This window comes from Mustela nigripes, chromosome 13, assembly GCF_022355385.1.
Source record: "Mustela nigripes isolate SB6536 chromosome 13, MUSNIG.SB6536, whole genome shotgun sequence".
Classification (NCBI taxonomy): Eukaryota; Metazoa; Chordata; class Mammalia; order Carnivora; family Mustelidae; genus Mustela; species Mustela nigripes.
This window is the reverse complement of record NC_081569.1, coordinates 3,015,577-3,040,799: the sequence shown is the minus strand read 5'-3', so window position 1 is coordinate 3,040,799 and position 25,223 is coordinate 3,015,577. Positions and strand designations below refer to the sequence as shown.

General features: G+C 45.4%; 1 protein-coding gene across 1 annotated transcript in view; it reads left to right on the top strand.

Annotated features, from left to right (window-relative positions):
• The window catches only part of ADAMTSL3 (ADAMTS like 3), a 340,647-nt gene that overhangs the window by 233,917 nt on the left and 81,507 nt on the right, over nt 1-25,223 (top strand). Inside the window, exons 17-19 of the mRNA XM_059371168.1 lie at nt 8,356-8,485; nt 20,763-20,955; nt 21,036-21,215. Coding sequence (XP_059227151.1) covers nt 8,356-8,485; nt 20,763-20,955; nt 21,036-21,215 — 503 coding nt within the window. The remainder of the gene's footprint in view (nt 1-8,355; nt 8,486-20,762; nt 20,956-21,035; nt 21,216-25,223) is intronic.

Here is a 25,223-nt window from a genome sequence, read left to right as displayed (position 1 = left end):
TACTATTGCTGGCATGTCCTCAAATCTGTTAATCTCAAGTTTTGTTTTGTTTTGTTTTTAAGAGATTTTTACATTTATTTTAGAGTGAGGAGAGGAGAGAGCAGCAGGGGGAGGGCCAGAGGGAGAGAATCTGAAGCAGACTCTGAACTGAACGTAGAGCCCGGTGCAGAGCTCGAAACCACAACCTTGAGATCACGACCTGAGCCAAATTCAAGAGCCAGATATCTAACTAGTGGAGCCACCCAGGTGCCCCTCAAGCTTTTGAATGTTGACTTTGGTAGAATCACTATTTTGTCTAGTACTCTGTCATCCTTGGTTTTAGTTCTTTCCCTGATTGGAAAGCCCCCCCCCCCCCAATTTGGGAAAGCACACTTGTTGGTTCCTTGGGACTAACAGAGCAGTTGGAGATGCCCAAGGGAAAATGACCAAGTTAATTCTGATTCAGTTGGTGGAGTCTGTTAGCCCTCGTCCTTGAAGCTTAATGCCAAAATGTTAGACTCTGCTGCTGTCTTGTGTACCAAGGTGGCGCAGGGTCCACCTCCAGGATGGCTGAACCCGGGGGAATGACTTTCTTTTTCCTTTTTCTTTCTGTCCTTTTTTTTTTTTTTTTTTGTAATAGCTCTATTGAAATGTAATTCACATACCGTCCAATTTATGCATTTGAACTATACAATTTGGCAGATTTTAGTATATTCACAAAGTTGGGCAACATCATCACTATCAATGTTAGATCTCTTTAACCCCCAAAGAATCCTGTACCCTTAAGCACTTGTTCCCTATTTTTACTCAAACCCCCATTTTCCCTGCCAGTGGCAGCCTGTGGCAGCCACTAATCTACTTTCCGTCTACCCTGGACACTTCGCATAAATGGAATCACATAATAGGATCATTTGTCTTCTTTCATGTCATGTATATTTCTAGCTGAAGTTCCTCCATGGTTTAGCATGAATCTACTTCATTCCTTTTTTTTTTTTTAAAGATTTTATTTATTTATTTGACAGACAGAGATCACAAGTAGGCAGAGAGAGAGGGGGAAGCAGGCTCCCTGCTGAGCAGAGAGCCCGATGCAGGACTCGATCCCAGGACCCTGAGATCATGACCTGAGCCGAAGGCAGCGACTTAACCCACTGAGCCACCCAGGAGCCCTACTTCATTCCTTTTTATGACTAATATTATTATGCTATGTGAATATACCACATTTCATTTATCCATTCATTGGTTGGAAATATGGATTATTTGCACGTGTTGGGTGTTATAGATACCACTGCTGTGATCCTTCAGGTACACATTTTTGTATGGACATATTTTTATTTCACTTCTCTTGTGTATATACCTCGGAGTAGAAGAATGAGCTTTGAATCCATTTAACACATCCAGGTTTTGTGAAACTGGGATAATCATGTCTCTCCTCATTGGTATTGAGGCCTTTGGGGACCACTGTGAGAAGGGAAACTGCCTTAAATGTCAGAAGTACAGTTCAGCACTCAGATGGTTGGTGTGATGTTGCCCATTTATTTTCTGATGTCACTTCGTGAACACGGGAGGATTTTACAAAATCCTTTTACATTTTACAGATTGTGACAGAGGTCAGCTTGGGAATCTTTCAGTACTCAGTTAAACAGCAATTTAGCCTTGTGAAGGTGCGTTATGTTGTTTAATCCTAGAATAATATCATTTACATGAACCTTGGATGTCCACTAACCCGAATTTCATAGTTAGGGAAACTGAGGCCCAGAGCCGATCACAAGGTCCAAAACAGAAAATAATTCTCACCCTTCACAGAGGTTTGGTTGAATGGTAAGTGGATACAATAAGCTTTTTAACCCAGCAGAAGTAATGTTTTTAACTCTGTGGGCTCAAACTTAAATTTTCCTTTTAAATAGATCACTAAATTCTGTAAAACTGAAGGCCCAATGCTCAAAACCCAAATCCTCGATAAAGGCAGGGAGCCGCTCGTCTGTTCTGTGCTAGACTCGTGGCTCTAGGTTCTGGGGTCAGCATCAGGATAGAAAATGAATAGGACATCGTCCTTGACTCAGTGCATCTCAGCTCTTGGTTATTTTCCTCGACTGTCTTGACGGCGCTACTTAGACACAGTGATACTCGCCTCTCTGTGATGCATTTCAGTGGCTTTTGGAGGCTTAGCCTCTACGAGTCCTCCTGGCCTATGGTTACAAGCGTCGGTTTTAACTCTCATCCTGGTCTGCCGTAACTGAATACCACAGGAAAATAGGATTTCCCCAGGCACCTGGCTATTTCTCCAACATTCCTGTTTCTGATAGAAAAGTAATATAGGCAAACTGCAGATTTCTGAAAAGATAAGCCTTTCGTTACATCTTGACAATCTGTGTACTTGTGTCTTCTAACTTATCTTCACATCATACAGAAAATCAATTAATCTATTCATCGGAATTGCTGATACTTGAGAAGATTTCCTGAATCTGTTCTCACACGGGAGTGGCAACAGAGAATTCTTTTTTCATTCCCGAAAGCATGAAGAATGCAGACATATTGAATTTCCAGCTTCCAGGGGGCACATGTGTATGTGCAGCCTTGCGTGTGCATGTGTATGTGCATGCCCACACACACAGACGTCCTGGAAGATCGGCTTGCCTTTCCAAGGACCCCCACCCCCCGTGCAAAGGTTTGTTTTTTTTTTTTTTCCCATAAATTTTTAAATTTATTTTTTTTGCATAAATTTTTAAATTTATTTTTTATTTATTTTCAGCATAACAGTATTCATTATTTTTGCACCACACCCAGTGCTCCATGCAATTTGTGCCCTCTATAATACCCGCCACCTGGTACCCCAACTTCCTACCCCCGCCCCTTCAAAACCCTCAGATTGTTTTTCAGAGTCCGTAGTCTCTCATGGTTCACCTCCCCTTCCAGTTTCCCCCAACTCCCTTCTCCTCTCTGAAGGTTTTGTAACTTACTACATCATAAACATTCCTCACCAGAACATTTGTTTGTATTTTATGTTATTTGTTGCACTTACGACCTTCAATTTTTACCTTCTTTTTCTCTAACTGCACAAGCTAGTAGCAGATCGCATGGACTTGAAGCCTGGTCGCACTTTGAGCCTTAGCTCTGCCACTCTCTTCCAGCCACTTATATAAGTTTGTAGAGGCTCATTTTTGTGAGATGCTTATTTAACAAGGTGATGTAGGAGAAGTGCCTAATCACAGCGCGTGGCACGTGGTCTATGATAAGTGTTAGTGGGATGATTATTTGATTATAGAATAATAATAGGGCATTCTTCTTCTAATGCTCCCATTTTTTTCACTTTTAAAAGATCTGATTTTCTGAGCTCCTCTTAAAATATCTACTCATTTTCGAGTCCATTCTTATGAATTCTCTAAGTAAAATAATCATCCGTAATGAAAGATGGTTTCATTTTTCCCTTTCAAATAGTTATTTATCTTATGTAAGCGTTATGTCTCATTGCATCCTCTGGGATCACAAAAACAGCGGTGAGCAGTGCGGGCAAGGCCAAGCTTCCCTTTGTCCTGAAAGGGGCAGGAACCTCTGTTGTTCTCAAAAATAACATTCTACAAATAGTGGTCGCATGTTTCTTTGTGGTAGGCGCTGGGCTAGGTGATGGTGACTCGGTCGTCCCTAACTCACACGGTGGGGGGGGGGGTGCTGATCACATAATCCCACACATGTATGTAACTCACAGCTGGTGATAGCAAAAGAGATACATGGTGCTAAGGAGGCATATAATAGACTTGACCTAATTAGGGAAGTCAGGGGAAGCTTCCCTAAAAGCAATGACACTGGAACTTAAATCTGAAAGATGAGGAATTCGTTCAGCAAACGAAAGAGCAGGTGGGTGGCAGGTGCATGGTCCGTCCTGGGAATGAAGAAGGCAGGTGCAGCCGGAACACTCCGGAAGACGGCGAGCTGACGCCGGGGAGGAAGGCAGGGGCCGATGACTGCGTTACGCAAAGCTGACTTGGTTCTTGATCCCCAGATCAAAGGGAAGCCACTCAGAGAACCAAAGTGGGAGTTACAGGATTCAACTTGTATTTATTTCAAAAAGGTGAGCCCAGATGTACTGTAAAAAAAAAGGGGGGGGGGGTTGGAAGGGATAAGCACAGACGTAAGGGAGGCTGTGGTAAGAAGCCGTTGTCTCATCCAGGTGAGGGCTTGGCGTTTGGTGGTGAGGATGCTGGAGATGGTGGACGGCAGATGACTTAGAGAGACGGGTCGGAGGCGGGAGTCTGTGTGTGGAGGGGGTGAGGGGGAGTGAGGTGGCCAGTCCGAGTCTGGATTCTTCTCTGGGATGACGCGTGCTCCCCGGAGGACCACTTGGGCACAAGGAAATCACGCGTTCAGTTCCGGATGGAATGACTTCAACATGCCTTCGGTCTTCCCCCAGTAGGGATGCTAAGTAGACCGTTGCACGCGTGAATCCGAGGCAAAGTGCGAAGATGTAGCTGGACATAGACATTCACGAGTCATCTGTGTGCGGAGAGCGCCGAAGCCGGGGTAGGAACGAGAATCTCGGGGAAGAGAGCGGGAGGCCGCTGGTGACTGAGAGTCCGCTTTGAAAGGATGGAGGAAGGAGCCACGGGTGGCTATGTTAGAGATGAAAGGAATAGATACTTTGGGGGCAAAATTAGTGATAGAGAAGACAGAGAAGGCGAAAAGGCTAGAAGGCATCATGGGTTGTGCGTGTTGTGTTTGTCAATGCCCGAGTGGCTCGGGGACACTTACAAGGAAGTGAGAAAGCTCCGGCGTGAAATCAAAAGGCGAAGTCGTCCACAGGTTTCCTGGGAAGATGGAAAGGAGAGGAAGTGACCCATGGGTAGAGCTCGGTCTCGAGATGTGGAAGAGGCAGCTCCTAATGGAAACAGGCCAGGCTTCTCTGTGTGCAAGAAGCAGTGGGTCTCTGTGCCTGATGGCAGGAAGTTCCTGGTGCTTTTGTGTGTGTATGTGTGAGTGCGTTTGTGTGTGAGTGATTTGGGGAGCGAATGCAGCAATGTGGGAGGTCACGGCACACTGCTCTTACCCGACTGACTACAATGGGCTGGTATAGGATCCGGTATAGGATCTGGGAATGGCATCACACGTGTCGGTGTCCCCCGTTTCACAGGGCAGAGTCCAAGCACGACTCCCCACAGGGGGAAGGGGGACGCTGCAACCCCAGCCGGCCCCTGGGGCTCCTGCTCGCTCACTCCGCACGGAGATGTGCTTCCGATGCGGAGGGGCCGCCACCCCTGTCTTGTTCTCTCCAGAGCTCTGAGTCCCGACGGGCCCGGAGCTGTCGTCTCTTCCAGCCAGTCTGCGTGCAGGGGTGGCTTCCTGTCAGGCTCCAGCAAAGCCTGGGCTGCGTGTCACGCTCCACCCCCCCCCCCCCCCGCCCCCTCCCCGGGCCACCGCCGTGCCTGCGACGCACTCACAGACCTCCCCGGTCTGCGGGGCTGCAACCTGGGCATTGAGCAGTGGAGAGGGAGGAAAACAGACTCACTGTTCTGTTCAGGGTGGCCCGGGCAGGTGCCGGTACAGGGCCACGTGCTATGAAGTAGCGACATTCTCTTTCCCTTGAACCGATGCCGCCGACAGTGTTGTAGTCGCGGTACCACGAATCGGAGTTTTCCAGACCTCCCAACAGCGTCAAACGGTTTATGTCACGGGGCACCCAGGGGGCTCAGTCAGTGAAGCGTCTGCTTCAGCTCAGGTTGGGATCCTGGGGTCCTGGGATCGAGCCCCATGTCAGGCTCTCTGCTCAGCAGGAAGCCTGTTTCTCCCTCTCCCTCTGCCCGTCCCCACGGCTCATGCGTGCTCTCTCTCCCAAATCAATAAAGAACATCTTCTAAGAAATGTTATATCATGGATATTACCTATTTAAAAAGTTTGAAAGCCCCGGTTCTTACCCATTCCTGTTTTTCCCTCTTGGACGGGACTGAGGCAGGAGCATTGTGGCTGGGTCTCGGACGTCATTTTCAAGACCCGCCCCCCACTCCTGGTTATTGTTTCAGTCAAGATCTTAATTTTCAAGTAATTTCCCTTATTTAGGTTTTCTTGGGGAAAAAAAAAAAGGCATCCGTTTCATGATGGTATTGTTATTATGAGCTGTTCATCTGGTCTCAGTTTGTCTTAAGCCTCTCTCTCCTCTTTTTTTTTTTGACCACAAATACTGTGGGATCCATTCACTCTTTCTGACCAAGAGTTATATAGGGAATGACGTCTAGAAAATTCCAATGGCTGGACTTGGGGGTTTTGTTGTTATGTGTTTACAGTTGGACTCTGCGGTGGTCAGAGAATGTGAGCGGCATGACCTCTGGCTTTTGGGACTTACTGCAGTTTATAGACTAATAGAGGATCGGTTCTTGTTCCTGTTCCGCTAGTGCTTCAAGACCATGTTCATGTCTCTTTCTAGGGCCCAAGGCTCTTCCATTATTAAATCAACATACTTTTCTTACTCAATGCATTTTTTCATTTTTATCTTACAACTTGATGTAAAAATACTGGACAGAGTACCTTAAAGAGTGATGTTCTTCATCGCTCTGGGTATTTATTTCGTACTGAGAGGGGTGTGTGTGTGTGTGTGTGTTATGTTATTTGGAATGTTGAATTACTCAAGACTTGCGTGCAAGAAAACCAACTCATGTGAACCTGAAACCAAACAAGGAAATGTGTTAATTGGCTCTGCCTCCCTTTTTCGAATCCCTCCCCCCATGTTAATTCATTTCTTGATGAAGGCCTTGAATATGATTTCTGCCCCCGAAAGACCCTCTTATTATGACATTGTAGAAGTCAAGCATGGACTGAGGGATATTGCCTCATATGACCAAAGAGATGGATTAGAAAAAATTATACTGAAATTTTAATGCTTCATTTATTTCATAGCTCCAGAAGGCATCACCGTTACCACCCAAGTTTTGCTAAGCATAAGAAGTAAAATTATATTTATATTTTTTGCTTCTCCTTTTGACGATAAAGCTCTTATCAAGCCTCTTGAAGTGAAAAGCATTGAAGTGATCTCATAGGTTGAGTATGTGAGGTGGAAGGTATTTTTATGGTCGTCTTTAGAAAATACATTTTACCCCAATAAGTATCCTAAGCCACCTATTGATTTTTACATTCTTTTGACTATGCTTGCTTTAAGACAGAGAATGCGGGGTCTAATATTTCATCCGAATGGTTAAATGAGATGACATTAGACCCATTGCATCTTCAGAAAACACTCCAAAATTGGCTCTGTATACATTTTCTAAAGTGTTTTGATTACAAATTAAAATACATGTACAAGGTAATCGGGCTTTTCTCTGACAAAAAAGAAAGGCAGCCCTGCTAGAAAAGGAGCATCTGTGTCCAGACAGAGTCAGGACGAAGCTTGACATTTGCGAATGGAAACTGGTGATTCAGTTGTTGCTGTGTCCCCTCGGTATCTCAAGTTAGCTAGTCCTTACTTTAAAAAAAAAACGTCATGGGCGATCCCTGGAGATTGGAGATCGCATCCCGCTATGGCTGGGAACGTGAGATTCCAACTGAAGACAGCAGGAGAAAATGCAGTGGAAAGAACCTCACCTCACCGATGTGTATTTTAAATATCCTTTTGGCCTATTCGGCACTCTGTAAAATACCATAAAACGGATGGATTGAAACATGGCATTCGGAAAGAGAACCACAGTCTTCAAACCTAATGGAACACACATTCTTGTGTGAAACTGAATACATTTGCATATTTCCAATAGCAGAGTCAAGTTGCTGTTACAATTTTTATGTGATTCCTTTCTCATCCGGAGTTTGATTTATACCTTGTGCAGTTCTGATTTTCCAATAATTCTTTTTGTCTCCATAGACGAAGAATAGGGGTGAAGATGTGGGCTTTGGGGCTACACGGGCCCCAAAGCAAAGATCAGCCTGTGGAAGTTTCCTGTTTGCTCAAGGACAGTCCCTGCTTGGTTGACTGTCCCTGCAGGACGAAGACAGAGCTCTGGCTTAGGAGACAGGAAATCTAATTTTTAGTTTTGAATCTATCCCCCCCCCCCCGTTTTTTTGGATGTCTTGATTTCTCTCTAAACCTCAGTGTCCTTATTATTCAACTAATGAACTGGAGATGGTGAGACCATTCTTTGGACCTCACAAGGTTATGAGGGGGGTCGGGTGCTTCTTTGGTTTTCAAGGGGAGTGTATGTGGGCAGGAAAGACGGTGGGGTGAATATTACAGGCAGGAAGACTTTGGAAAATGCGCAGCTGTTTGCCCCCATGTGCCCCCTGCAATGCAACCTGGAACCGAGCGGCGTAGTCAGAGGGCAGCGGCTCAAGAAGTCCCCACACCCCCTCTTCCCTCCACAATAAGATATTCTAAGTCACTTGCATTTTGCTGTCTCCCACCTGCAGGCCGTCAGGAAGCCATAGCCGTGTGCTTGCACACCCAGACCCAGAGCACAGTCAGCGACAGCCTGTGCGACACGCTCCACCGTCCGCCAGCCATGAGCCAGGCTTGCAACACCGAGCCCTGCCCCCCCAGGTACGTGCTGGCCCGTGCTCCCGCGATGCCGTGTGGGACTAACACCCTCTCCCGCAGAGACACCCACGTGTGCATAGAGGCTGGTGCCCACCCTCTCCCGGCTTGGGGAGACGTTCTCTCTTCTCCATTCACTTCGTGCGCCGGCCAGATTCCTGCTGGGTGCACGGGGACCGCTGAGGTAAGCAGGAACCGCTGTTAGCCGGGCTCTTGGGAACGAACATCAGCTGGTCTGTGTTTGCAGAACCATGGAGTCCGCGGTACTGTTCTCTTCTGCCTCCTCAAGGGCACTGCTTTGCCTCCCGCCACATCGAAGAGCTCGGGCTCCGCGGTAGAGTCAGCACACGTTCCCGGTCAGTGCTCGGGCCGTGTTTGTGGAGTGACTGAGCGGATCTCCTACTTGTTAGCTACACGCCGGTTATTGCCACCGCTCCCGCTGACTTGCCTCAGATCTCAGACTGAGGGGTGCACTGGTACAGGCCCCTATGAACAGATGACGTCAACTTATTTTTGGTCTCCTTGGTCTGAAAGGTTGACCCTAAAAGTTAATCCTCTTCCCTGCTTAAGTCCTTATGAGATCCTGGGGAATTTTATCAGAAGCGAGGCTAAGTTTTCCCCATGTTCTTCTCTCCCTGGGCGTTGCTGGCTGCAGAGGACGATGCCTCTTCATCCTTGGCTTCTGACCCAAGAGCTTCCAGAAGCCAACCACCCACTTTTTCCTTCTTCAGTCCTTTGCCTTCGTTGGCTTGATCATGCTTCCATCACTAATCAATTGCCAAAAATATAGCAGTCATTCCTGGTCTGCTCCTCTCCCTCTTTGCCAGAATCTCTTACCTGCCTCTTGGTAATCATATCACCCATCTAACAAGGTGCCTTTATTCCCTAAAGTCAGGTTTGCAACCTCTGGGACTCTAAGTCACGCAGGCAGATCCTTGTGTCTCCCCGGCCGTCCTGGAGTGGGGACCGGTGTATTTTATGTTTATTCAGGAAATAAGTTGGGTTCTGGAATTCTCTCGACCCTTCTGACTTTGATTCCCTGAGATGTGTTGGCTGTGATATAAAATTCCTGCCTTGGTGGTCTGAGGGAGTTGGGGGTCGGGATGGACCACGCTAGGACTCCAGCCCTCCTGCCCTGCACACGGCCTTTTTCTCCCGCGTCTGCCCCTCCAACGGGCACAGGCTCCCGGCGAGCCCGGCTCCAATGTGTGCTTTCATCTTTGGTGAGGGCACCCCTCCAGTGGGGGCAGGAACGGGGTTGTATTCCCGTGACCATATTGCCGACTTCAGCTATAGGGTCAGGAAATCCCAGGGACGTCCTGACTCGTGTTGGAGCTACCTCGCTGTGCTCCGCTGAGAAGCAGTGAGGACCTGAGCCCAGGAACAGCACAGGGATACCTGCTTCCCTTCCTGCTTGCCTCCCCCTCCCCCATGTTTACTGCATTCCGGAATGATCCAAGATTGCCGAAGAGACATACAGGAGGGGTTTTAGGGAGGCTTGATCTAACCCGGGGTTAGGATGCTCGCTTTAACGGGTACGTCTAGACCTTTCCCAGAGCATCGGTCGTATGGGGGTAATGCTGAGTGTAGAGCTACTGGGAGTGTCCCCTTTTATCTTTGGAGAAATGGCACTTCTATTAAGCTCTCATAATCCAAATTTGTTATCTACATTTCTCAGTTGTTTCTTATTCTAATACTGGAAACACTGACTTAGATATTTTTGGAAAAGCCAGGATTTCTGTTTACCTTCGCTGACACATCCCCGCCCCCGAGGCTCTGTAGATGGGAGCAGACAGCCACCCGCCTGAGCCGGGGTGAGGGACAAGGGGAAGCACAGCGAGGGGAGACACAGAGTGTCCTCCCCCAACACGTTTTCCCACGAGGTTGGAATCCTCCACCACCTCCCCTTTCTCGACGCCAGCCGGCGCGGGCCTTCTGGAAAGAGGACTACAAACGAAACGATTTGGGATTTATACAGACTCCAAATGGTGACCACGGTTGGGCTAAGTGTGCAGTTCTGTAGTCATAAACAAGGAGGGGTGAAAAAAAGAAACGGTCACCCATAAATTTGGAGTGTGCTTTATTTCTAGCTCCAAATCTTACTCCCCGTCAACGGAAAGCTAGTCTTCCCCCGTTGGGTCTTTCTCTGTAGCCCAAGCCATTGGCAAGTGAGGACTTGGGCACAAGTGGCCAATTGAACAGAAAATGGACACAGGTGCCAACACAAAGCAGGCTTCAGGGGCGCCTGGGGGGCTCAGTCCGTGAAGCGTCTGCCTCCGGCTCAGGTCATGATCCTGGGGTCCTGGGATGGAGCCCCGCATCTGCTCCCTCTCCCACTCCCCCTGCTTGTGTTCCCTCTCTCTTTATCTCTCTCTCCATCAATTAAATAGATAAGTAAAATATTTAAAAAAACAAAAACAAACAAAGCAGGGTTAAAGTGAGAGGGATTTGCCCAGCAGGGCCCACCAAGGGGGCTGAGGACATGGTGAAACTCAGTTTTGCTTTTGCAAAAACAACCCTGTTATGATCCAGCTCTGAAAGTGAAGACCGCTGTAGTGGGTCATCATGCAATTTTTTTAGCAAAAAAAAAAAAAAGAGAGAGAGCGAGCGAGCGAGAGAGAAAATGCAGAATAATCGATTCTTTGTTCTAAGAAGGAGCAGACTGAGTTGCCATGACCATGACCACTGACATTACGTTCAGTGCATGGTATAAATAACTTGATTTCATTATTTTTAGTTTCATTTTTTTAAGGTGAAGTCCAAATCATACATTTCCCTACTATTTATTCTATTTATCATAGAGTTTGAGTTTCTTCTTCTTCTTTGTGTTAAGCGGCTTTTTCTGGTTTCATTTCTCAACTGAGGATGTGGACACGATTCACGACGCCGTCTCTCTCAACCTCTTAGCAGTCCTCCCCAGCCATTCCCAACTGCCCCTGCCTCTGTGCAGAGAGATTTTGCATGAACTGTTTCCATCGTAGCCAAATAAACTCTCTCCTCTTGGGTTTCCTGCTCTGACCCCCACACACAGGGATGAGCTTCATAGAAATTTCTAAATCGCGGTGACCGTGAGAGGCTCCCACATAAAACCCTCCAGGAACTTTCCTTACCTGAGGATCACAGTCTGTGTTCTTTACTTTGGCATGTATGTGACCTTCCTGGGGCTGCTGTCACACAGTACTGTGGATAAGGTGGCTTAAACAACAGAAGATGATTGTCTCCGTTCTGGAGGCTGGGGAGTCCGAGATCAAGGGGCAGGCAGGGTTGGCTCCTTCTGGGACTGGGAGGGAGAACCTGGTCCAGGTCTCTCTCCCAGCTCCTGGTAGGCGTTCCTTGGCTTGTGGATGCTGTTCTCCCCAGGTTTCCATATTGTCTTCCTTCTGCTTGTCCCGTTGTCCAAACGTCCACTTTTTATGAGGGTACCAGTTATATTGGGTTGGCGCCCAATAGAAATGACGTCATCTGAATCGATCAGAGACCCTATTTCCAAATAAGATCACATTCACAGGAACTAGGAGTCAGGGCTTCAACAACTTTTGTGGGGAAATAATTCAGTCCATAGCATCCTATAAAGTCTTTTGTGCCCCTGCTTTTAGGTTCTTGGACCACATCTCCTGTTACTACCACCCTTGGCACACGCACACACACACTCACACACACGCACACATACACGGAGGCACACACATGCCCCGAGGACCGTGTCAGCAGCTACGGTAAATGTTCACCGTGACCCACGCTCGTGTTCATTCCTGCCTTTGGGCCTTTGCACATACTGTGCCCGCCGTCTGGATCTCTCTTCTCCATAAAAAAAGTGAAATCTCTCCCAGAAAAGCCGTCATTTCTCACTGGTGTAATGAAGTCCGACAGAACATGACGGAGGACCCTATGCTGAGACCCCTGAGAGAGGGGATCTCTTTATAGTTGAGAGAGGACTGGGGGTGGGCGGGGGGCATGGGGTGGTGCCCCACTTGTGCCCCCTCCAGGAATCTCAGGCAGTGCCTTAGCCCTCTGGGCCCCTCTGGGCCTCTTCATCTGAGTAATGATGGAAAATGCTGGACTTTGTGCCAGCAGGTTCCTTTCAACTCCGATTCCTTTCACCATTGAGGCTGCTTTCAAGTTGCATTTTTTTACTCAAGTCTTCAGAGCCGTGCCCGGTCTTTCAACCGGGTCTTTTCGGAATAGCCTTCCCCTGAGCTGACCAGGCGGCCATCAGTAGGGTTGAGTTCAGTCTACAGTGCTTCCCTTCCCTGGCTCCCCAAACCCCAGCAAGAGTTAGTACCGAGTGCAGACCCTGTTCCTTAGGGCTGCTGAGGGAAGCGAGCCAACCTGTCCCGTGTGCGGCAGCAGCCCCGTGCCCTCATCTCTGGGCCTCAACAAGAATGATCACGCATTATCTTCTCCGGCACCGTCTTGCCCACAGAGCTTCCCTCCAAGCTGGGAATAATAATAGAGCGCGCAACATGTCTTGGCCACTTTGCAAAATTAAGAGTCTGTTTTTATGTGAAGGGAAATACTCTTCCTCGTTTCAAAAATTGCAAATTTAATAAACTTTTCGAAGCTTGAGAGTTATATTGGAAAAAACCCAGCAGAGACAAAGGGTGGGTGCCAAAGTGAAGGTAAGTTTACAAAAATGTTTTAGGTTCTAGAAACCAGTGGTGTAGGAATAACAGGAACAGGGTGTTGCATAATATTTTCCACACAAATATTTACTGACTCCAAGGGCAATAGCAGTAAAATATCACCCCAGGGTGAAAGTTACCACTGAGATCGGGCCGGACAGTCCATGGATCTTTGTTTACCCAAAGGCGAACACATTTGATGAATTAGGCTGGACTCTCCAAGGTGGGGTGTTGTATGTTTATTTGCTCTTATGGAGTGACTCCCCATCCCCCCGGTCTATGCCATAACTGCTGAGTGTCTGCTATTTATGGAGTCCGGTTTTTCCAGGGGAGAGCCAGCAGCTTGTAGAAACACGCAGGGGTTACATAATGGTCCCACTCGTCTGAGGGGAGCTTTCTTCTCTGACAGCAATCGGCACTGCTAGGGAGAGAAGTCAGAAAGCAAGAGGCAAGAGTAATGTGTTTCTCTACCTCCTTGCTTTACCTTGTTACCCAATTCTCGAAGTTTAAAAAACCCTGTATTTAGTCTTCAGTCTGTTAAGAAGAAACAGTTCCCCGTTTCTTGCCTAACAGTGGTTTCATTTCCAGTCCCTTGTGCCTCTGATGGATTCTTCTAGCTATACACTTTCTTGAAAGATGATTATCCAGCAGTCATTCCAAATACGTTATATACTTAAGCTGAATTGATAGTGAAACCTCATGCTTTTAATTATTTATCCATATAGCTCGGTTGTCATCAAAATATGATATATATTTCTACTGTTGGTGAGTTCCCTCACCTCCAACGCTACTGGAAATTTAGATATAATCAGTTACTACCCAGCTAATTGGTAGGCTTCCAGTTAAGCTGGTGTTTTAATTTTACCTTCTGTTCCAAACACAGATCAATGGTAGAGGCAGTGTAAGTGCAGGGAAATTAAAACAACACACTGAAGACCATATCATGAAAAGAACTATGTGGGCCGGGAATGGAAAGAAAGTGTGAAGTGGTGAGTGAAAACAGACCTGTGGTTCTTGTGGACTTGAGACTCCAAGCAGTCAAGACTCATGAGAGTTCAGTTCCATAGAAGGTAGGGCCGAAATATCTTCCTTTTTACTGATTAGAAAGAACCACATTCACTGCTCCTTTGGGAATAGAAGCAGGAAAAAAGCTGCTGCTGATCACAAACTGAAGGCATTGTATAGATGAGGCTACTCGCCTGTGGGGGTGGAGGGGAGATACAACCGTGTAGCCACAAATCACACGTTGGCTCAGTGATTGGATCGTCAGTGTCCATATGGGGCTTCTGTGCGGTGTTGTCCGTATGAGATTTGGTTCTGGACTGGAGATGCTGGAGGGCTAGATGGAAGTAAGCAACACTGTAGGCCCCGAGGGGAAGTGTCAGAGAATAGGACAAAGGGAGGTGGGGAGAGAGAAACCAAACTGAGCCTGCAGAATGAAATCCCAAAGCACACGGAGAAACCTAATACCAATGAAGATGGTCAGCAGACTCAGCAGCTGAAAGCTGAACTCACTCCAGATGAAGTCAAAATACAAGAACAGTCTGAGAAAGACTGTGTCCCTGAGCTCTTTGGTGATCTAAGTTGGTAAATAGTATCCATGTAAAGAACTAGAAATTGTGAAATAGACACGGGCAGAAATATAGTCACAATAGGGGAGTCTTAAAAAGAACCAGTTACACAACTCAGAAATTTTGAAACCCAGCGAAAAATAAGTAACCTACAAACAAGGGAAGAAAGAATTGCTGCTTTAAAGGTAGCACTGAGGAAGTCAAGAGAATTAAAGAATGGAAAGTTGAAAGTGTGGGGAAAAGAGAAGAAAGGTAAGAACCGGTAAGGGCAGAGAAACAAGATATTAAATAAACTGTTTACTAAAACTTAAGAAAAAAAAAATGTCTGTTCCTAGTGTCAAGAGAAATAAATGAAAATGAATCCCACTTAGATACATAATAGCAAAACTGCCGGAAGTCAAAGATGATAAGAAAATCTTAAGAGTTGTAAGACCTAAAAGACATATCAACTAACAACTTATTAACAGCTAAAGTTCCCAAAAAAGTAAAGAAATAATATCTTTAGAATACTATGGGGAAATCATGATCCACCTAGAGCTAACCTTGCAAAAATAATTGTTCTGAGTATGTGAAGGTCCATTTTTACTCAAGCGATGAACTAGATATACTGAAGACCCTTCTACTAAAAGATTCTAAAATACTGAGTAAAAGATGAATAAAACAACTTGAAATGTAAAACGACCCTTGTGAGAAAGTAAGATAAATCCTCATAAGTGAAAGAAAAAAGAAAGAAGAAGGAAAGAAAGGAAGGAAGGGAGAAAAAGAAAAGAAAAGAACTATAGCATGGATCTAGCATGGTAACCTTGTATTTAAGTTAGGGCTTCCATAGGGGACAGTTGCCAATGGCACAAATCTAGACCTTTGGCTTTAACAGTTATTTTTTTTTCTGGAAACAGACAAGTCATTGGATCTCCAGGAAATAAGGAATGGAATGGAGATTCCCATATGAAGCCAGGATCTACCTCAGTGAAAAGACACATTGGAAAAAAATCCACCCCGAAAAGGCAGATCTCAAGGAAAATTATCTGTCCTGGCTTTGCCTGTGAGTGGAAGGAATTAAAAAAAGCCTCCCCTGTATCATGCTCAATGAAAGAAGCCAGACACCGAAAAATGCTGGGTGATCTCATTATCTGTGGGCTCTGAAGTAGTCAAATTTACAGGAGCAGAGAGTAGCAGGATGGCTGCCAGGGGCTGGGGGAGGGGAGATGGGAGGGGATGGTCAAAGGGTGCGAAGGTACAGCTGGGCGAGATGAGCGAGTTCTGGGAAGCTATAGCATCACGCTTCTAGCTAGCAATGCTGTGTCATTGTGTACTTCAAACTTGGTAAGAGGGTCGATCTTACGGTAGGTGGTTTTACCCCACCCAGAATAACAGTAATGGTAACCATGATGGTGCTAAAGAGTTAGAATAAGAATAGGGATGGAGGGAGACTTTGGGAGAAAATGGATGTGTTTATGGCCTGATGGTGCTGATGGACTTACAGGGGTCCTTACTCCCCAACTCACTGAGTAATATATACAACTGTTTACATATCAGTCATACCTCAGTAAATTGGGTTAAAAAAAGACTCCTCTGAGAATTTAAAAACCACAAACAGGGGCCACCTGGGTGGCTCACTGGGTTAAGCCTCTGCCTTCAGCTCAGGTCATGATCCCAGGGTCCTGGGATCGAGCCCCGCATTGGGCTCTCTGCTCGGCCGGGATCCTGCTTCCCTTTCTCTCTCTGCCTGCCTCGCTGCCTACTTGTGATCTCTGTCTGTCAAATAAATAAATAAAATCTAAAAAAAAAAAAAAAAAAACAAGACCACACAAATAGCCCTTTATGGAGGGTCAGGGAGCCTTGCCCTACTGTGTTTCTAGAAGTGACCCCCTCGCTTTGGTGCTATGTTTTTAATTTCCCCACACAAACTGAGCTCCTAGCTGCCATTGCAAGTTTCCAGTCCCGATCTCCACTAGACCGGGACAACTTTAGTCCATATTAACACTGTGCTTCGGTTGATTTCTGGTTTACTGAGATGTTTGTTTCATATGGGACAATAGCTTTATTCTTATGTCTTTCTTTCAGTGTCATTGCTGTTTTTTTCTTTTCTTTCTTTCTTTCTTCCTTTTTTTTTTTTTTTTTTTTTTTTTTGAAACAGAGAGGAATGAAAATATCTTGCTCTAGTCTCTGGCCCATCTACTACCACCATTTGCTTTTTGGGGGGCGTCTATTCAGATTAAGAAAGTTCTGGATCATGATAGCTGTTGAAATTTATCCAATGTTTTTCTGCCTCTGTTGAAATGATTGCATGATTTCTCTCTAACATTTTGTTACTATCATAAACACTGACTGATTTTCCAGGGTCGAAACTACTTTGCCTTCCTGGAAAAAACCCAAGTTGGTCATGATGTAATAATATTCTTTGTATACATCACTTCATTGTTAATATTTTGTTTAGGATTTTTACTCTGTGTTTATGAGTGACATTAACCTAAATGAGTTGGGGAAAGTTTTCCCTCTTTTTACATTTTCTGGAGAGTTTATGTAAGGTTGGAATTATTTATGCCTTAAATAATTCACCAAGGAAGGTATCTGACATTTGAGTTTATTTTTAAAATATTGTGTAAATTTTTAAAAAAGATTTTATTTATTTATTTGACAGAGATCACAAATAGGCAGAGACAGGGAAGCAGGCAGAGAGCCCAGGACCCTGGGATCATGACCTGAGCTGAAGGCAGAGACTTTAACTAAACCACTGAGCCACCCAGGCGCCCCTATTTTTAAAATATTTTAAATAACAAATTTAATTTAATAGCTATAGAGACTAGTCAGAGTTCTCTATATTTATGAGTTAATTTTGATTATTTGGTTGTTGTAGGAATATTTTCAGTCTATGCAAAATTTTAAATTTATTGACATACAGTGATTTTCATTACACATGTGCACTCTTTATTTTTAATGCCTCTGAGATTCTCTCTTTAAGTCTTGTTGCTGGTAATTTATGGTTCACCTTTTTTGTTCTTCATAAATCACCATGAATTTATCAATGTTATGAGTCTTTTGAAGAGGCAACTTTTATTTTATTTTCTGGCTCATTTATATCTAGTCTCATATATTTTGTTCTTTTCTGCTTGTTTTGTTTAATTTACTGTATTTTTTTTAATTTCTTGAAATGGATATCTAGATTATGACTTTCAGCATTTCTTTTTACAATGTCCATTTAAGGCTATTGATTTTCTTGAAATCATGGCTTTAGCTGCATTCCACAGATTTTAGCACTTCATATTTTTATTAACCTGCATTTTTAAAAAGCTATTTATTTCCATTGTGGTTTCTCCTTTGGCCCATGAGGAATTTAGATGATTATTGTGTAACTTCTAAATATTTGGGGATTGTCTAATATACTTCCACAGTGGTCAGAAAACATATCATATTAATCAGCTCAAGTTGTAATAGTGATATATTGTAGATTGGGTAGATTAAACAACAAAATTTATTTTCTCACTGAGAAGGCTGAAAAGTCCAAGATCAAGGTGCTGGCTGGGCACAGTTTCTGAGGAGAGCTCTCTTCTTGGCTTGCAGACAGCGGCATTTTCTCTCTGTCCTCCTACTGGCAGGAAGAGAGAGGAAGCGCTCTGGTTTCTATTCTGATAAGGGCACTAACCTTCTCACGAGGGCTCGAGCTTCATGACCTCATCTAACCCTAATTACCTCCTAAAGTCCCAAATACCAGCATGCTGGAGATGAGGGCTTCAGTATAATAATTTGGGGAGGGATTCAGCCGTTTAGTTCATAGCACATACTGGGTAGTCTTTTAATCCCTTGATTAACTTGCTTCTGTTTTACTTAAGATTTATACTTCTCTCTTATTTAAGATTTAAACTATACCATTACATGTAAAACAATTTTTATATAAATTTGTCAGTTTTGTGTTCAAGGTTTTTCCTAGTTTCATGATGCATTAAAATTCTTTCTTCTTTTTCACTTTGGAACTTTTTAAAATGACATGGGAATTCACCTGTTTCTTGCAAATTTGTGGGAACTTAACCACAAAGTTAATAGGATCTAGTCTCTCTCTCTTTTTAAAGATTTTATTTATTTATTTGACAGAGAAAGAGATCACAGGTAGGCGGAGAGGCAGGCAGAGAGAGAGAGGGGGAAGCAGGCTCCCCGCTGAGCAGAGAGCCCGATGCAGGACTCGATCCCAGGACCCTGAAACCATGACCTGGGCTGAAGGCAGAAGATTAACCCACTGAGCCACCCAGGTGCCCCAGGATCTAGTTTCTTTCTGGAATAAGATCTTTTTATAATTTCCTAAAAAGTTATTTGCTTTAATCAAGGTTTTCAAGTGTGTTAGTTTTCTATATTCTTTTTTTTTTTAAAAAGTATGTATTTGAGAGAGAGAGAGAGAGAGAAAACACAGGAGCCAGGAGAGACAGAGGGAGAGGAAGAGAGAGAATCCCCACTGACTGTGGAGCCTGATGTGGGGCTTCATTCCATGACCCTGAGATCATGACCTGAACCAAAATCAAGAATCAGCTGCTTAACAGACTGAGCCATCCAGGTGCACCAATTTTTATATTCTTATTAAGCTTTACCTTCTTAATTTGTCAGGGGTGTAGAGAAGTATTTTATAGCTTTAAAAAATTTTTATTACTTATCCTTTCATTTTTCTTGTATGTAGGAGCTGTACTTCATATGTATTCATGCTTTTTATTCAGTCTCCATACTTGAATGATTATTTTATGTTCATTGTGAACTTTTGTCCTCATAAGTGAAAATTTTAAATTTTTTGTCCCATATATTTGTCTCGAATATTTTTCATTTTTAAATTTTTCCTCTTATTTATACAAGTAAAATATGCTTATTATGGAAAATTAAAAATCAAAAAATCTGAAAGTCACCTTTAGATTAGCACTATTTTTTCAAAGAACTAACTTTTTCTAATAAATGTTTATTTTAAGAAAAATCGGGGGAAATACTGGTAAGAATGAAGAAAATAAAAATCCTGTCACTTAGAGATCATCACTGTTAACATCTGGAGGTATAATTATGCAGACTTTTTTCTGCATTTATAAATGCATAAAACAATATTATATGGTATTTTTATCTGTTTTCTAATAAAAAATGTCAAATTTGTTTCTATGTCAGTAACTATACTTCTACTTTGTTTCTTAATGGTTGTTAGCGTTGTACCGTATGAGTATACGGTTATTTATTTTACCCCTTATTGCAAAACACTTTGATTATTTCCTTCCAATTTGTAAAATTTAATTTTTTTTCTTTTTGCTATTATAAACTCTTGGAGCAAACATCCTTTTATGTCAATTTTAAGCATTTTAAAATTGTTTCCTCGTGAGCTAGCTCTACAGTAACTAGTTAAAAATCCATATTTACTAGTAATTATATACCCATACATTAAGTTAACTATAATGTACAACTTTCCACTCATCAGAGGGGCAGAGATATGGTCCGGTACTGGTATACGGGTAGGAAGGCAGGCACTCTCACATGCTTCTACTGGGAGTGTGAATTGAGAAACTCTTCCTTGAATGCAATTTGGAAATATATATCAAACAGCTACTATGGTTTTTACATTTTTGCAGATGTTTCATGAGAAAACCTGATTTTTCCAAGATCTTATTGGAAAGGAATCACATTATATATACGTGTTGTAAATCCAATCCTAACAGAGAAGAATTTTCTTAGGGATATTCCAAATAATGAATCCAGGTGCCCTGAAAATTTCCTGAAGTGTGCTTTTAAGCATTTAAAATTTCTTTCGACACCCATATAAATCATCCTTGTCTTGGGGCTCTACTTACAACCAAACCCAAGCTTTTACTATGGATGGATGGTGGAACTCTAGAATGGGCAGAACTCTGCTTCTCTTGTACTCTGGGCTTTCCCAGATGCATAGACCTTTGAACACTTTCCCGACATTTCTGGCCTCTCAGCGTTAGGTTTCTGTGTTTTCCTTGCATCTAGCGGTGAGGCGGCCATCGCCCTCGGGTCTGCGCATGGATGTCCCGAGAACTGGAAATTGTGTACCCTCTGCCTATTGCATGTGGTCCCACGGGACGCTTCAACTTGCCATGTTGTGTTTTGGTGCAGGTGGCACACGGGCTCTTGGGGCCCCTGCTCGGCCCCCTGCGGTGTGGGAATCCAGACCCGAGAGGTGGACTGCCTGCACCCTGGGGAGTCCCCGGCCCCTGCTGCGGAATGTGGAGACGAGAAGCCGCATGCCCTCCAAGCGTGCAACCAGTTTGACTGCCCGCCTAGCTGGCACATTGAAGAGTGGCAACAGGTAATATGGTGGCCTGGGGCCCCCCTCCCCCACCGCCGCTGTGACCGTTGAGCCCTGACCCCCTCCTTCTGCCTTCTCAGTGCTCCAGGACATGCGGCGGGGGGACTCAAAATCGAAGAGTCACCTGCCGGCAGCTGTTAACCGATGGCAGCTTTTTGAATCTCTCCGATGAGTTGTGCCAAGGACCCAAGGCTTCTTCCCACAAGTCCTGTGCCAGAACAGACTGCCCTCCCCAGATCACCGTGGGAGACTGGTCGAAGGTAAGGGCCATTCCCCACCTCACGGCCCCTCCTCTTTTTTGCCCCATCTTTGCTTCAGACTCCCCAAGATGATCCGGAAGCATGTGGTTGGGGTACGTGACCTGGCAGTGGGGGAGGAGGGGCTAGCTGACATCGGGAATCATCTCGACAAATAGGAAAGGGCAGTTGCTGGCATCACTGAATTTCCCGAGCCCTGCGTTCAGTGCTGGGCACGGTCAGACCCTTTTACTCTCATGTCATGCTACCGCCCTGCACGGGCGCCGGAAGCAGACGTCAGGTCTGTGTCTTCTCACTGGCCTTTTCACGTGCAGATGGGTGGTGAGTCCACGCCCTGCCCACTCTTTCTGGGAACAGGGAATGTGCAGTTGCTGACTATGTGTCATCAAAGTAGCGTGTCCGCCCGTGCTTGCCTTTGTGTCTTTGCGCGTGTCCTAGCTCTCAAATCCTGGATCCAGGTCTGAGCGTCCCTCTTCTGCGAAATCTTTCATCTCCTAAAACCGCGCAGCATTTCCCACCTTTAACTTTATAATGACCTATAATTTTTATTGTGTTTCATTGGGGAGCTACTTCCTGAATGTGTGTATGGCTTAGAGAGTCCGTGCGGCCAGTGGCCGTGAGATTGCGGACAGGTCCTGGAGCTCTGGCAGGCTCCGAACAGGTAAATATTCTTCCCCAAGAGTCTTTGCAAAGTCAGAGAAATGAAAAAGTGCTGTGGAAGGGCGCCTGGGTGGCTCAGTGGTTAAGCCACTGCCTTCGGCTCAGGTCATGATCTCAGGGTCCTGGGATCGAGTCCCGCATCGGGCTCTCTGCTCAGCAGGGAGCCTGCTTCCTCCTCTCTCTCTCTGCCTGCCTCTCTGCCTACTTGTGATTTCTCTCTGTCAAATAAATAAATAAAATCTTTAAAAAAAAAAAAAAAAAGAAAAGCTCAAGTCTGCTAACAAGGACAAGCAGATCATTCATTAGGAGCATTTTTGCAGGGCTGGGGTGTCTGGGTGGCTCACTCGGTTAAGCGTCCGACTCTCAGTTCTGGCTCAGGTCAAGATCTCAGGGTCGTAAGATCGAGCACGGAGTGCTCAGTGGGGAGTCTGCGTGCAATTCTCTTTCTCTCTCTGCCCCTTCTACTCGTGTTCTCTTTCTCTCCCTAAAATGAATTAAAAAATAAATAAATCTTAAAAAAAAAAAAAAAAAAAAAAAGAAAGAAAGAAGAAGAAGTCTTTTGCAAGGAGAAGCGAGAGGCGACATAAGAGCAGAGAAGGTTACCCATGTGAGCTGGGTCGGACCTCAGACTGTCGGTTTCCCAGGCAACCACTAGGCAGGGCACGAGCGACTTCGCAGTCACCCCCCAGAGATCAGCCCGAGCGCAGTCAAGACGTCGTCCCCCATCCCAGCCAGAGCTGCGTCTCTAGAAATGCCCCGTCTGGGAAGCAGGGTGGGTGCACACACATGCTCAGGGAGGCGCAGCCAGCCTCAGCCTTGGAAAGCAAAAGCCAATATCCAGACTCAGGCCCCGTCAGGCACACGTTGGGTTTCAGCTTTTCTCCTGCTCGTTGAAATTTCTTGTCCTTGCAGACTTGCTTTGCTTTGGCAGAGGCTCCGATGCCAAACCACCACCCTCTCCAGAGGTTTCTGCCAGACGCGTCCTCCTGCCACGGGCTGGCTCGCTCGGGGGTGGCCGTCCGTCTCGCGGGGCTGGAGGAGGCCTCTGGATGCTGGAACTGGCCACTAACCCTGGACAGAGAGAGGCTGAGGAGCCACGCCAGAATTCCCATTTTTCAGCGAGCCAGACCTCTCCGCCTACAGCGGGGAGCGCCCCCTTTGCCAACACTAGGTCTATTCATGGCATGTGTGGGCTTTGTTCGTGCGTAGGCTCCTTGGGTTTTAGATCTGTACTCGGTTTGGGGCAAGAAGAAGCCTTCGATTCTTAACACTGCATTTCAAGTTCTAAGAAAGGAGCCCTGACTCCTCTACGGACCGGTCTTCCCCAACGGTGGACTTCTGGGAGGCACGGACCCCTTGTAACCTGTTCTGGGGCCCCATTCCTTGACGGAAATCCAGTAAAATCGTTCCTTCTCCTTTACTCTCTGTGCTTTGATGGAGGTTTTGACCATTTTTTTCTACCTTCATCACCCTCCTTCATGAAGTTTCTTGGTGTTTTTTATTTTTCCTGTTTACTTAACTACATCTTGTCGACTGGTCTGTCTTCCTGCAGATCTCCAAAAAGCTCAGTATTTGACCAGATAGATATTTGAGGCGTAGACTGCATTGTTCTCCTCCACAGCTGATTCTGTGTCCTGACCTCTTCTCTGACTTCTCTAGGTAATTCTCTATCTCCACCAGCAGTCTCTAACCTTTTGTCCAGTACAGTGCCCCAGCTCTCCAAACAGCGGCTGTCTCCCAGCTGGGAAAGCCAAGAGACAGCCTCTTCGTTCCCAGCTGGCTCCCCACCTCACTCCCTGTCTCTGTCCGTACGCCACCATCTCTCCAACGCTTGTGGTCGTCTCTGACTGCTTCAGCTCCTGTGTTCAGTTTCTGACACCTGCTAACTCTTCGGTGTTTGAAATTTATCCACATGCTAAGTAAAAAGGAGAAGATCTCTTTCATGAGAAACTTTTACGAAGAACAGCTCAAGCTGTGTCCTGGACACGTGGCTTTATAAATATGGCATTCTAATTTCCAGTAGGCTTACTGATTATGACTCACGAGAATGAGAGGGGGCCGGAGCCCCTCCGTACCAGCTTGTAAGAACCGACTGTAGTCTCCCACCTCGTGCTCAAGGACATCAGGTTGATAGCTTGAAAATAGCCGTGATGGGAACATTGACAGCACAGACATGGGCAAATGTTACAGTTAGTGCTGCTTCCCCTAGAGCGTGGGTCACACACACGCATGCACACACACACACACACACACACACACACACACACACACACGCTCCTATTGGTAAGAGAGTTCCAGCTCACCAATGGTCACTTATGATGGAGATGATCTCAAGAAGTTCCTGGGTCTGGACTCCTCTTCACAAAGTCTAAGAACCTTGGTTGGGCTCCTCCAAGGTATGTTTTATCTTCATCTCCATAATTGGCAGTTGGTAGAGGGAGGAAACATGTGGCCCCTCTGAGCCCTCGCTGAGACTCCAGTCTGTCCGTCTTACCCTGTGGGGCTTAGTGCCTTCTCGATCCAGGTTGACGGACCCAAGTGCATCAGGGGCTCCTTCTGTGAGGAAAAGCATAATTGGCTCTGCAGGTTTATCCTAACATCTTCCTTTTATTTTTTTATTTTGTAGGATTAATTTTGAGTTTCTTAATATTAATAATCTTGTAGGTAACCACTCTTCTACTTGAATAATAATGTCTTTTTAGACCCCAGATAACAGTTTACTCTTATATTTTGACCTACCTGAAATATACCCAGCGTACCCAAGTCTACACGCTTCTCTGTTTCTACTTATTTTAAATAATACACACACACACAGACACACACACACAGACACACACATACACAAAAACACAGACAAACACACATACATACACACAAAGACACACACATACACACCAAAGACACATGCATACATATACAGACACACAGGCACACTTGAAGACACACACACATACACACACAGAGACACACAGATACACAGACACACACACACAAAGACACACAAACATACATACACACACACACATACATTCACAGACACACACACACACAAAGACACACACATACACACACAAAGACACACACACACACACACACACACACACACACACACAGATATGCCTTATTTTCTTGCCTAGATCATAGCAGCCAGAGAGAAAGGACCATCTCTGTGTCTGTGTGTCCCACTTGGTGCTCAGTAAATACGTGTTGACCGAAATAAAGACACATCTAAAACCTTCTTCTCAACCGAACATGCATGCTGCCACTGCCTCATGTGCTCAGTCAACTCATCAGCACACACTGCCTGCACACTGCTGTGTAGACGACCCCCGGGCCCTCGGGACCTGAGTC